The 14,368-nt window shown below is 34.3% G+C and overlaps 1 protein-coding gene across 1 annotated transcript in view; it reads right to left on the minus strand.

Moving 5' to 3' along the window:
* SCN1A (sodium channel, voltage-gated, type I, alpha subunit) overlaps positions 1-14,368 on the minus strand; it is a 127,024-nt gene that overhangs the window by 74,683 nt on the left and 37,973 nt on the right. The window contains exon 2 of the mRNA XM_008585445.1: positions 4,824-5,136. Coding sequence (XP_008583667.1) covers positions 4,824-5,087 — 264 coding nt within the window. The 5' untranslated portion in view covers positions 5,088-5,136. The remainder of the gene's footprint in view (positions 1-4,823; positions 5,137-14,368) is intronic.

Genomic DNA, 14,368 nt, shown 5'->3' on the forward strand with positions numbered 1-14,368 from the left:
TGCAATCCCGTTGCCGGTCCCCGGTCCGGTACGGGGGCAACACTGAGGGTTGCGATCCGTTGCCGGACACGGCAAAAAAAAAAAAAAAAAAAAAAAAAAAAAAAAATTATTAACACAACTCCTCTGAATAATTGTTATTGCTTTAAGTCACTTCAATACAAAATGTTTATACATTAGGGCTGTTTTAACTTGTCAGTTAACTTTTCATATATAGCTACCAAAATCAAGTAACATTTATTGAGCATGTACATGATAAGTTGCTAATATGTATGAGCATTGCAGACACCTGGAAAGTAGTGTGGACCTAGTTTTAGGTCCAATTGTTCATTTCAATTGATTTTAATTCAAAAGACATGTATTAATTGTTTAGTACAATATTTGCAAAATCCAGTGCTACAGTCCAAAAAGAAAACAAAGATATGTAAGTCATGAACCCAGGAAGTTTACAAACTAGGGCATACTCAATTACCACTACTAACAGAAGAAATACTAGAAGAATTAGTGAATGTTTACCTGGACCAGCACTGTTTCATTGAAATATGTGAGCTACAAATCTGAGCCACAAATATGACTTTAAATTTCTGAGTCACGTTAAAAGATAAAAGAAGCAGGTGAAATCAATTTTAATGACTTTTTTAACCCAACATATCTAAAATATTATCGATGGGGAGTAAAATCAATATTAAAAGTTATAGAGATATGTTACGTCATTTTTTCATACTAAGTCTTCAGTCTTCCATGTCTGGACTTGCCATATTCTAAGTCCTCAATAGCCAAACATGGTTAGTATCTGCTGCATTGAGCAACACACACTTAGACCTAAAGCATTTATTGTTCTGCTGGGTCATACTCTCTGCAACCCTAGCCAGGCAAAAATCATTTCTGGATTTAGAGAAGAAGCAAGAATGTAGTTATATAGCAAAACTGGTAAACACACCTAATAATCAACAGTTTAACCTGGAAAGCAACGTTGGGACGATATGAGTAGAATTTATTTTATGCAGTTGTTAGTGCAGATTCTGGAGTTGGATGCCTGGTTTCAAAGCTGATAGAGAAAATAATTGTTTCTAAGTGGTCCATGAGGCAATCAAGGAAAGAGTACATTTTAAAAAAATAAATACATTTCTACACTTCATAATTAACTAACATCCATTTTTACTACAGATCTAAAATACCTCATTCTATTTCTAGTAAACTGTCACGTTGCAAAAATGACATTTCCTTCCATGGTAAAAATGAGCCATCTGTAATTTTAACAAGAACATGAGAAGGGAGAAGTTTTCTGTAATAAAGAGTGGGTGAAGAATTTGCATGTATAGTCAAATGGTGTAAAATCAACCCAAGCTATGAAAGGAAACTGTGAAAAAAATCCCATAAGAAAAAAAATGTGTTCGCAATCTAAAATCTGCCTTGCTACACAGCTAAAGTAAATAAACAAACAAAAGGAACCCAACCTCAATCATGTTCTGAAGATCACTGGATCAGAGCAAACCTGGGATGAAGAATTCTGTGACTGTATTATGACAGCGCTGCTATTTTCCCCTTAGATCTTACTTTGGACTTCTGAAGACATAAAACATTTGAGGGTCTGAAAAGCTCCGAATGCTTCCATGCATCAGGAAATGTTCATGAGATGGTTGCTACTATTTCTTCATTTACTACTACTACAGTATTATTGATCATAAATTAAACTACTTAACAATTATAGTAGAATATTTGAACATTATATAATTTGCACATTTAAATTGGGGCAAAGAGGATAAAAATATGTGGGCATATGCCATTGAAAGATGCACCATCGTCAGTGACATTTCCGTAAGCTCACTGACATTGTCTTTGTAAATATCACAGAGGGCCTCAGTGTGGTGTTGTGTTGTTTCTACTCACATAAACTTCTTGCATGTTTACTGCTGCACTTTAACCTGAAATATTACAGAGGGAATGGATTTTGCAACCATTTATTTAGTCAGCTTGCTTTCATTATTCTATATATTATTAAGAAAGAAACTACAGGCTTTGTAAACTGTTACAATTGACACATTAACTATCGTACTGGAGTGTAACCTTGGGGAAGTCACTGGCCCAATTGATATTTTCATATTCCAATTCATTCAGGCAAACCAAATCCACACCTCAAATATCAGCAATAGTGGGAAATCTCATCCTAAGAAGCATTTTCCATAGTGACATTGCCAGGTCATTTGGCTATGCCAGGAGTACTTTGTGTGTGTACTGCATTGTACAAATGAAGATCACCTTGCCAATCTCAGACACCCAAGTCACTAAAATAAAATGGGTCATCAAATATTGAAAGAAACATTCATTATTTTTAAAAGGTTGAGATTTTTGCTAAGCATTCCAACTTTAATCAGAACAAATTAATTCAGAATATAAGGCTATTCCTCAATACTTTCAATTATGAAAAAAAAAATTAAGACTAGAAAACAGTATACAGGAAACTTATGGAAAGTCTTAAAATGTAAAAATACAAAAGGAAGAAATACTATATACATAGCTCAATCATGTGTTCCAAGCACATCATGCTAGTCTTTAAGGATTTCAGCCCTGCAAAAAGTTTCATTGTATTACCGTTGAATGACTTACATTTGAAGATTTACTTGACGTCAGCTGTGTGAAAGCTGAGGATGTACCTTACCTTGGGGAAAATTCCTTCCTGATAACAATATTTGTCTTATCAGGTTTTTCTACTTGCACACTGTGATTTGTTCCAAAGTGCCAAAATGTTTCTCCCTCCTCACACAATGTGCATTTGAAGATAAGGACAGAAGACGTTAAAGGCAAGTTTGGATGAGAGCCTAACGAAGTTTATGAGGGTGACCAGACATTTCACCAGAGTTGGTCTTTCACCCAGTTTTAAGATATTTCTTTTGGGTATTTTGAAAAGGTTTGTTTTCCATCTGCCTTTATATAACCTTCATTACATATAATTCATTATAAACCAATTGTGAACCATTTTGTTTGGGGACATCCCTTCAAGACAATAACTTTTATCGGTCAGAAAGTTTTTTAATTTAAAATAAACGATTGGATGATCTGGTTTCCACATGAAGAACCGCTACCCCAGTCAACATGTCATGACTTTGCTCTTTCTCAAAACATTCGTTTATTGTTTTACAAATACACAGCATAGAAGCTGGGATGCTAGATTTCAGTCTTGTTTGATGAACGGATAGACTCTGGATGGCTATCATAATTTTTGAATGGTGATTACCATCAGAAAGGTGGGAGCCAGGTGTCTGAGAGTAGCAAAAGGCCTGTTGAGGATGGAGCGAACTTACAAAAAAGCAGCCTCTGAGTAGACTGGATGCATTCAACGACTATGAATAAAGCAGCATACTTTATTCTGTGAATGAATTTCTGTCTGGAACACATCAGGTTACTTACTTCAACAACGAAATAATTTTAAATGAGTTAAAATGTTTGAATAACTGGATTATCTGAATTTATACTTTCCTTATACCAATTAAATCCTCATAGTTTGCTTAATTTGGGCTTTGGTTTTTCAGATATCATATTACATTAATTAAGTACAATTTTTCTCATAATTTAAATGACAGGAGATGGATAATCTCTTACCTACTAAAATTTGACAATACAGTGTTAAAAGGCAAAGTTAAGCAAAAGAAAATGAAATTTATGGAAAATTATTAATCTCTTTTTTTAATTGTAAAATGCACAAACCAGTTTTTAAAAAGGTAAAGTGTGTTATATTTAAACTGGCTATATCCTGAAAAGTTAAAAAAACACTGACCATAGAACTAGTCATTCTTTTGTGAGGCTCTTACCTCTGAAACTGTGGCAATCAGAAGGATTTACAAAGCTATTTCAAATCTACATATTAAAAATGACAAACTTTTGTGTGCATTTGACAAGGACTAACCTCACACAGAACTGGGCCAGCAATAAAGAGAGTCTCTAAAAGTTTCAAGGTATTTTAAGGCCCATTTCCAAACAAAAAACTTATTTGCATAATTACAATCTTCCACTAAGAATCCCAAATGTATTGCATCAAGTGAAAAATATAATAAAATGTTGCAAATTAACTAAGGTCATAAATTTAATTTAAAATCAATACAATAATCTTTTCTGATTTTTATCTTTTTTATGCTTTTCTTGTTGGTTTGGTGAAATCATGGTCATAATGAAAGGTTGAGTGTTTAATACAAGGTATTCATTTTAAGCATGGATACAGAAAATGTATGCATTCAAATAATTATAGGTTCTTCAGAATATCACCCTTTTGTTAATTCTTACCAGTATCAATACATTTCTACCAAAAGATTGAATAACTCATAAAATTGTAGTTTTTATTTTATATAGGAATGTTAGTTTCCATGTGGGAAGAAGTTCCTTCAGGAGATTAATTGATTTATTATTTATAACATCATATAGAAATTGAAAACTTTTATGATATCAAATTTTGTTCCATGTAAAATTAATACTAATATTTTCTGTAGTTTTTATAACTCATACGATTTCAGGATTTCCAAGTGCAGAAACTACATAAAGTTGTATAGTAAATCTAATCTGAGGGGAGAATTTTTTAATTTGTTGAATTAGCTGCCTACAACTTACATTTATTTTTAGATATCAGTCATGGTACATTTGGGACAGCTCCATATGTTATAACATAATCAATTTATTTCTTTTGTATATGCATAAATCACCCACAAATGTGTTTCATTTCTTAAGGAGAAGGATACTGGAGACTTTGTGTTAATACAGCATGTGTTGGAGCTACAACTGTCCAAGGTGTGCAGTAGGCAATTAGCAGCAAAATATGCCTGATAAGAAACACTCACTTTTTTATTGATATAGTACGGGTCCAGGTCCTCCAAGGGCTCGGACACCATTTCTGGAGGAATGTCTCCATAAATAAAAGGAAGGTTCTTTCCAGCTTCCAAGTCACTATTTGGCTTGGGGCCATTTTCATCATCATCTTTTTTGTCTGGTTTGGGATTCTTAGCCTTTTCTTCTGCAATGCGTCTTTCAATAGCCGCAAGAGATTCTCTGGTGAAGAAGTTGAAGCTGTCAGGTCCTGGTGGTACAAGCACTGTTTGCTCCATCTTGTCATCCTGCACATTTTAATTACCATTTATTCTGCATATGAAAGCCCTTAAAAAAAGAATACAGATATTTTAAAGAGTAAATTAAGAGACGTTAATATCTATAAATTCTTGCCATGAAATAAGAGCTAGAGGATTTAAATTTTTTGTTTCCTCCCTTAATTGGAACGTAATTTCTGAATAAAAATTCTTCATAAGCATGTTTCTATGTCATTTTGTTAAGTAGCCCATGTATTAATTGTTGTGCTTTACTGTTACAGGAACTGTGCTATGAGTTTAAAAAGTAGTTCAAATATAGCTTTAACCAAAGTTCATTAGGCTAATTAGTACCATAACACTAATGGTCTGTTCACTATGTGGCCCACACAGAGATGGAGACTGTGTGACTACAAAGGATAGCTCAGTCAACAGGTATAGAGCGGAAAGGATTTGTCTCAAAGAGGACATAAAACCTAACCCTCGAGGCTGACAAGTGATTCCTGACCAAGCTCATCAGAAATGTTTGCTGCAGCCAGCCTTAGTGACCAATCAAATAGTTACTGCTGTCTTGGGCCTTCATCTACTCTGAAATTTGACATGAGTGGGAACTATGACCTACTCATGCTAGGGTCAGCTCACTTGAACATATAAAGAAAAACACAGTACAAGGTTGGAAAAATTCACTTATGTGACTAACAAGGAGGAACGGACTAGGCTGGAAAGAAATTACCAGATTGGGGTAGGGGGATGGGGGGGCGAAGATAGGTAGGTGCAGGAGACAGTAGGATTCTCTTCTTTCAAGAAAAAAGATAAGAAAGAAGACAGGTGCCATAAACTTCATAGGAACTGAAGTGTTTTTCTTCACTAAAGCAATAACAATATTCTTGCTGAATCTATAGCCCTACAGTGCTAAACATATTATGAGGACCTGAGGCAAAACTCTCAACTTCATATAGCAGAATCAGATCTGATCTGATGCCAGAGGCCAAATCCCAAATGTGTTGTTTTAAGGCATATTTAATGAGAGCTCAAATTTCACAGATATTATTGAGCCCAAACTTCCCAGAACCTAAGCTACCGCTTACCATGAATTTTATTTGGACACTGCATTAACTCATTAAGGACAGTAAACTATGATACAGTTAACTACAGCCTTAGTGTATATGAATTGCATTGATAAAAGTGCAGGCATAATTATTTTGTGAGAAGTCCTACAGGGACCTCAAATCTCATGAAGGAAGTTCTCATTGCTGTGAGGTTTATGAACATATTTTTCACAGTAGATGAACAGAAAGAAGGGAGCTCTCAAATCTAAATTTGTACCCTACGTCTCTATTAAGTGAACTTTTCAGAGCTTCTTACAATCTATCTGCAATTAGCTTAGGGCCTGGAAAAATAGGCTGCCTATAAATTGATGCAAAAGCAATGTTCTGTCTAAAAACTCTAGTTCCCCCATAAGACATCAGGAAAATACTGGCATTTATTAATTTAAAATAAAAGTTTACAGATGACAAATACGGTGCATTTTTTCATAAAGAAAGTATTCTGACATAGGTACATGTATGGTTTTTATTTTTCACTAGTTTTTGATAGAAAATATATGTAGGTAATATAAATTCAAAACATTTAAGAGAAAACACTCTGTAAAGTCTCTCTTCCTCCTTGTTCCCTGCATTCGATTCCCCTTCTCAGAGGCAACCACTGTTACTTGTCTCCCACATATTTCTCCAGGTACATAATAGGTACATGCTAGCACATGAGAATATGTATACTCAGACATATTCTATTTAAAAACACACATACAAACAGTGTCTTACTACAACACGTTCTGTACCCTGCATTTTTTACTTAAAATATATATTAGAGTTTATTCCATCTGTTTTTATATATTTGCCTCATTCTTTTTATTGGCTACATGATTTTCCATTGCATATATGTGCCATAATTTACTGAACCAATTCCCCAGTTATTGGCATTCAGGTTGTTTCCAAAATTTTGATTTTATAGATAAAGCTACAATTAACATATTTTTACATACATACTTTCACATTTATGTGGATTTATATAGGATTAATTTGTAAAGGTAGACTTGGCTATGCAAAGAGTAATCCTTTAATTTTGGTAGTTATTTCAAAATTACTCTTATGGAGGATGGACCAACTTATTATTCTCCTGAAAGAATGTAACACAGTGCTTGTGTTACACTATACCAACATACATTCTCACCAACATAATGTGTTATCATTATTTTCAATATCTCCAATCTGATAGGGACAAAGATGGGGGCATATTATAGTTTTAATTTGCATCTGTCTTACTAAGTGAAAAGTGAAACATATTTTTGATATATTTGAGAGCTATTTTTATTTCCTTTTTTGTAGTCACTGTCTATTTAAAGAACTGCTCATTTTATCATTTTTCTGTTAAAACTATAGAACCTTTTTAGATATGACATTAACATTTTGATTTTGTGATATTTGGCTTTTTAAAAAAATATCATATGTTTTTTGATTTTATGATGTTTTGTGCTATGGATTCAAAACAATTTAATTAAAAATGCCAAAATTTTTATGTGGTTATCTAATACTTTTTTGGCCTCTGGATTTTGTGTTATGTTTAGGAACACTTCCAGGAGTGTAGGCAGTAGAGAGTGGAAGAAAGGATTTGAGATATATATTAAATATATAACACACACACATATAATGTTTTCTTCTTGTATTTTTAACATTCTGATGTCTTAATTTCATAAATATAAATTTTTTTTTTTTTTTGTCTTTTTCCGTGTCTGGCAACGGATCGCAACCCTCAGTGTTGCCCCCGTACCGGACCGGGGACTGGCAACGGGATCGCAACCCTCGGTGTTGCTCCCGCGCCTCGCTCAGCCAGTGAGCGGGAACTGGTCTGCATGTGGGATCCGAACCCCCGGGCGGGAGCGCCGCCGCGCTTCCCAAGCGGCGCACTATCCAGTGCGCCACTGGGCCGGCCCCATAAATATAAATTTTTGATCTATTCATAATTTGTATTCTATAGGGAGTGAGGTTGAGATTCATTTTATTTTTTTTTGGGGGGGGGGGGGGCGGGCTATCCAGCTATTCTAACATCAATTACTGAATAAGCTAACATTTTGCCACCAATGTACAATGCTAAACAGGTGAAATGCTAAAAATGTAAATATGAATGTGTATATACTTAATTACATAAACATCCAAATCAGCAATAAACTTGACAAAGTAATCCTAGATATATTTTCATTAAGGTTAAGAAATTAACACTATTATTTGACAATTTTCTGGTGATACAAACCAATACAGTTAGATATGAGAAATAATTGCATCATATAATAATAAGGATAAAGGATGCAAAATTATAATTATTTGCATATTGTATGATTTTTAAGCCTAGAAAACTCAATAGAAACACTTAAAAATTTCTATAAACAGTGAAGAATTAAGGGGTCTTGGTTCAAAATTAACATTAAAAACTCAACAGATTTCCTTTATATGAACAATATGAGTTTAAAAGCTCTCCCACTTAGATCAGAAACAAAGCAAATTATGTCCCCTCTCACCACAAAATTGGGAAAGAAAAAATAAAGCTGTCTTTTTTTTTGCAGGTAACATAGTTATCTATGTAAAAATGTGAGAAAATTGACAAAAAAATGCTTGGAACTAATAAGTGATTATAGCAAAGTTGGAAGAAACAAGATTAATATAGAAAAGGTAATTGCTTTCATATGTAACAGTAATAAACAAGTGGAATGTAAAATTAAAAACACAATCCTATTTACATTAGCACCCCCAAAATGAAACTATGTATATGATCTATATAAGGAAAACCACAAAACTCTGATTAAAGATACAAAAAAATGACTAAATAAATGGAGAGATATTCCATGTTCATGGATAAGAAGACTCAATGTTGTCAAGGTATCAGTTCTTACCAACTTGATCTACGGGTTTAATGCAATCTCAATCAAAATCTCAGCAAGTTATTTTGTGGATATCAGCAAACTGGGTCTAAAATTTATGTGGAGAGGCAAAAGATCTAGAAGAGAAAACATAGTATTTAAGGAGAAGAACAAAACTGAAGGGTGACACTAATCCAATTTCAAGACTTGTTATAAAGATTCAGTAATCAAGCAAATGTGACATTGACAAAAGAAAAGACAAATACATCAATAGAACAGAATAGCGAGCCCAGAAATAGACCCACATGAAAACAGTCAACTGATTTTTGACAAAGGAACAACACAACAAATGAAGAAAATATAATCTTTTCAGCAAGTGCTGCTGGAACAACTGGATATCCACATGAAAAAAAATGAATCTACATGTAGACCTTACACCCTTCATAATAATTAACTCAAAATGGATCATAGACCTAAGTGTAAAGTGTATAACTATAAAACTCCTAAAAGGTAACATAGGAGAAAATCTAGATGACATTGAGTTTGCTGATGACTTTTTAAATACAACACCAAAAATTTCTTTCCTTTTTTATTGGCGGGGAGGACTGGCTGGTATGGGGATCTGAGCCCATGACCTTGGTGTTATAAGGCTATGCTCTAACCCACTGACCCATTTAAAGAGGACACAGAAAGATGGAAAGAAATTCCATGCTCTTGGATTGGAAGAATTAGCATTGTGAAAATGTCCATACTATTCAAAGTGATCTATAAATTCAATGTAATCCTCACCAAAATACCAGTTACATTCTTTGCAAAAATAGAAAAAATAATCTTATCATTCATACAGAACAACGAAAGACCCCAAATAGCCAAAGCAATCCTGAGCAAAAATAATACAGCTGGAAGTATTATACTACCTGACTTCAAATTATACTACAAAGCTATAGTAACCAAAACATCATGGTACTGGCATAAAAACAGACACTCAGACCAAAGAAACAGAATACAGAACCTAGAAATCAATCCACATGCTTACAGCTTGCTTATTTTTTACAAAGGCACCAAGAACATACATTGAGGAAACAACAGATTCTTCAGCAAATGGTGCTGGGAAAACTGGATATTCATGTGCAGAAGAATGAAACTAGACCTGTACCTCTCTCCATATACCAAAATCAACTCAAAATGCACAAGAGACTTAAATATAAGACCTGAAACTATAAAACTACTAAAAGAAAATTCAAGGGAAATGCTTCAGAAACTAGGACTGGGCAAAAACTTTATGAATAAGAACCCAAAAGTACAGGCAATAAAACAAAAAAATAAGCAAATGAGATTATATCAAATTGAAAAGCTTCTGCCAACAAAAGAAACAATTAACAGAGCAAAAAGACAGAATGGGAGAAAATATTTGCAAACTACGCATCCAACAAGGGATTAATATGCAGAATATACAAGGAACTCAAACAACTTAGCAGTAAAAAGCCAAGTAACCCAATTAAAAAATAGGCAAAGGAGCTGAACAGGCATTTCTCAAAGGAAGATATACAAATGGCCAACAGACCCATGAAAAAATGCTCAACATCACTAAGCATCAGAGAAATGCAAATCAAAACCACATTGAGATGTTATCTCATACCACTTAGACTGGTTATTATAAAAAAGATAGAAAATAATGAGTGCTGGTGAGGATGTGGAGAAAGGGGAACCCTCCTGCACTGTTGGTGGGAATGTAAATTAGTGCAGCCATTATGGAAAACTGTGTGGAGAATCCCCCCAACAACTACAGATAGAACTGCCATATGAACCAGCCATCCCACCTGTGAGTATATACCCAAAGTGACAGAAATCATCATGTTGAAGGGATACCTGCACTCCCTTGTTTATCACAGTCCTGTTCAGAGTAGAAAAGAATTGGAACCAGCCAAAATTTCCATTGGTGAAATTGTCATGGATGAACTTAGAGAAAATTGTGTTAAGTGAAATAAGCCAGGCACAGCAAGAGAAATACCACATGTCCTCATTCATACTCGGGAGCTAAAAAGATGAACAAATAAATTTTAAAAGAAAGAAAGAAAGATACCACAATCACCACAATCCACTAAACTTTCAAAATGAGAGAACAGAACTGAGGCTACCAGAGGTGGGAAAGGGGGAGGAGGAGGGGGGGTTAGTGAGAAATTGGGAAAAGGCCACAAAAATGATTACATTGTGCAATCTTGAATATACTAATTATCCTGATTTGAGCATCACATATTGCACACGGGTATTGATATTCAATGCTGTACCCCACAGATATGTACAATCAATTACGTTTCAATAGAAAATTATGTTGAAAAAGTTTTAAACAAATAAATAAATAAATACAATATCAAAGGCACGGACCATGAAAAAAATAATTGATAAATTGGACTTCATTAAAATTAAAAACTTCTGCTCTGTGAAAGACTCTGTTGAAAGAATGAGAAGACAAGCCACATATTGGGAGAAAATATTTGCAAAAGGCATGTCTGATAAAGCCCTGTTATCCAAAATATACATGGAATTCTTTAAACTCAAGAATAAGACAATAAACAACCTGAATAAAAAGTGGGCCAAAGACCTGAACAGACACCTCATCAAAGAAAATACAGAGATAGCAAATAAGCATATGAAAAGATGCTCCACATCATATGTCATCAGTGAAATGCTAATTAAAACAAGGAGATACCATTTCATGCCTGTTAGAATGGCCAGAGTTTGAACACTGACAATATTAAATGCTGACAAGGATATGGAGCAACAGGAACTCTTATTTATCACTGGTGGAAAAGCAAATTGGTATAGCTACTTTGAAGAGAGTTTGGCAGTTTCTTACAAAACTAAACAGACTCTTACCATAAGATCCATCCATCATGCACTTCAGTATTTAACCCAATGGAGTTGAAAACTTATGTCCACACAAAATCCTGCACATGGATGTTTATAGCAGTTCTACTCATAATTGCCAAAACATGGAAGTAACCACGCTATCCTTCAGTAGGTGAGTGGATAAATAAACTGTAGTACATCCAGACAATGAATATTATTCAGCACTAAAAAGAAATGAACTTTTTGATTCCAACTACCATTGTCCCTCAGTATCTGTGGGGAATTTATTCCAGGACACCCCATGGATACCAAAAATGAGGTTACTTATGAAATATCTAAAAAACCATGACATATTAATATTTTCCAGTAATATTATGGAAGAAAGATCTAAGCTGCATTTGGAATCTGCTAAAATGCACAGAAATAAATCATGAATCCTATTTACATTAGAAAGGGAACTTTGCCTCTTTATCATAAAAATTTATACCTGAATACTTTAAATAGTCCTAATTAAATATGCCTCATTAGCTATGGGGGAGAAGCTCACAGAATCTGTGGTTTTTTGCTTACAGTTTTCTCTTTACATGAGAATCAGAATTGACATATGTTTTGGGGTAGAGAGAGGGGCCCTTGCTCCTTTCAAAAGAGATAAGACAACAAAACTTCTCTGATGAGAAAAGATTTCAAAGAGACAGACGTATTTTTAAGATGAATATGGTTATTCATTCAGACAAAATAAAAAGGAGAATAAGTAACCATAGCTAGGAAGAATGAGTAACAGGAAGTGTGTGTTAACAGAAAGCAAATCTGAATGAATAAAAAAAATATATTGGGAATAACTAGTGTAGTGGGCAACAGAAATCCGGAAGAAGAATGATTCTTTCAAAGATAAACAAAACAAATTAAAAGTAGAAGTCGATTAGATAAAAAAACAAATAAACAACAACAACAACAAAACCCCAAAGGAAACAAGAAAAAAATTCCAAAAGGAAATGAAATAGAATTGAGAGACCATGAAAAGAAAAGGTTGTAAAAAAATGAAGTGGAATTTGTGAGTGGAAAGAAATAGTCAAGTATTAATAATGTGGACAAAAGGAGAATAAGGGGAAAATTTACTAGAACATACGAATAACAGGTGAAAGAAATGATGTATGCTGGTAACACCTGATAGAAAAACAGGGGACTAAATCAGTAGCATTAGAATTACAGTTTAGTAATATTATGCATTCCTGGGGGGCTTTAAATGATCAGAAGGTTGATACTATAATATTCTGCATCATTTCTAAGGCTTTGCTAATTCATTTTTTATATTATAACAAATATTCTACTACTAGATGAAGTTTTTGTTTCTAGACATTATGTATCTCTCTTTCCCATAGAAGATTACACATATATTACATATTGGACTTGAGTTGAGCATTTATCAGCCAGAAGATTTTTGTACTGAAGGGGCTAGGACTGGTAAACCATATGGTTTTAGTTACCTTCATCATGCCGATAAAAGAGCTTCATTCAAAGTAACTTTAACCCATGAAGTCTCATGCAAACATAACACAAGTAGCCATGTTAAACTAGTGTACACTCAAAGAAATTATATTCCTTGGAGAAACCAAAAATAAATTGACTAAATAAAGCATTTTGGCAGAAATACAAGGGTACTTCAAAAAGTTCATGGAAAAATAGTATTAAGAGGTAATGCAAATCTTTCCATGAACTTTTTGAAGTACTCTTCTAAAAACTCTCTTCAAAACTTTGAAAAATGGGAAATACACACACACAAAAGAAGATTGCAATATCTGTTGAAATGTACCCTGACAGACAGACAAAATGGACTCACTATAGTGAAAAGACATTCAAATTTTTTGACAGAACTAAATGGCCACAGGAAGGCAAAGGCCATACATGTATTTCTCAGCCTGCAAATAAGTATCTTACTAACTGTTATGAAGTTTTCTTTTCTGTAAACAAACAAAAGCAACTCTCAGAAGATAAGCCAAATCAGCTATAGCTGGGAATTCTACATTGACCTTCAACAAGTCAGCCTGGCGACAGTCATCGACCCCTTCCTTCTCATTCTTGAGGGCGCCCACTGTGGCTCCAGTTAGACATGAACCAGACTCCAAGGACGCTCTTCTTCCTCTTCTCTGATAACAGAGGCCACATCAAAACCAGCCACGACCAGTCTACCAAGCCTGCACATGAACACACCTTGTGATATGTTCACACACTGCGCATGTGTATAGCCTTCTCTATTAATATTCATAGCATTTCTCTAGCTTCACTGAAAATGTATACACACCTGATCCTAGAAGGAATAAATACTAACCTCCTTCCCTTCCCAGGCAGATGCTTGACTTCAGCCCAGCTGTAGCCTGGATTCCCTGATCTGCTGATTTTTTTCCCCCCCTCTCTCCAGAAAATAAAGTCTCCTTCTTCTCCTAGCAGATCCTGGTCCTCTTTTCATTAACGCATTCAAGTTTAGAATTGTATTATTCAGGTTTGAAACCTGATGAACTCCACAACCAACTCATACTTTACTTCTATA

The sequence above is a fragment of the Galeopterus variegatus genome, unplaced genomic scaffold, assembly GCF_000696425.1.
Source record: "Galeopterus variegatus unplaced genomic scaffold, G_variegatus-3.0.2 Scaffold9, whole genome shotgun sequence".
Classification (NCBI taxonomy): Eukaryota; Metazoa; Chordata; class Mammalia; order Dermoptera; family Cynocephalidae; genus Galeopterus; species Galeopterus variegatus.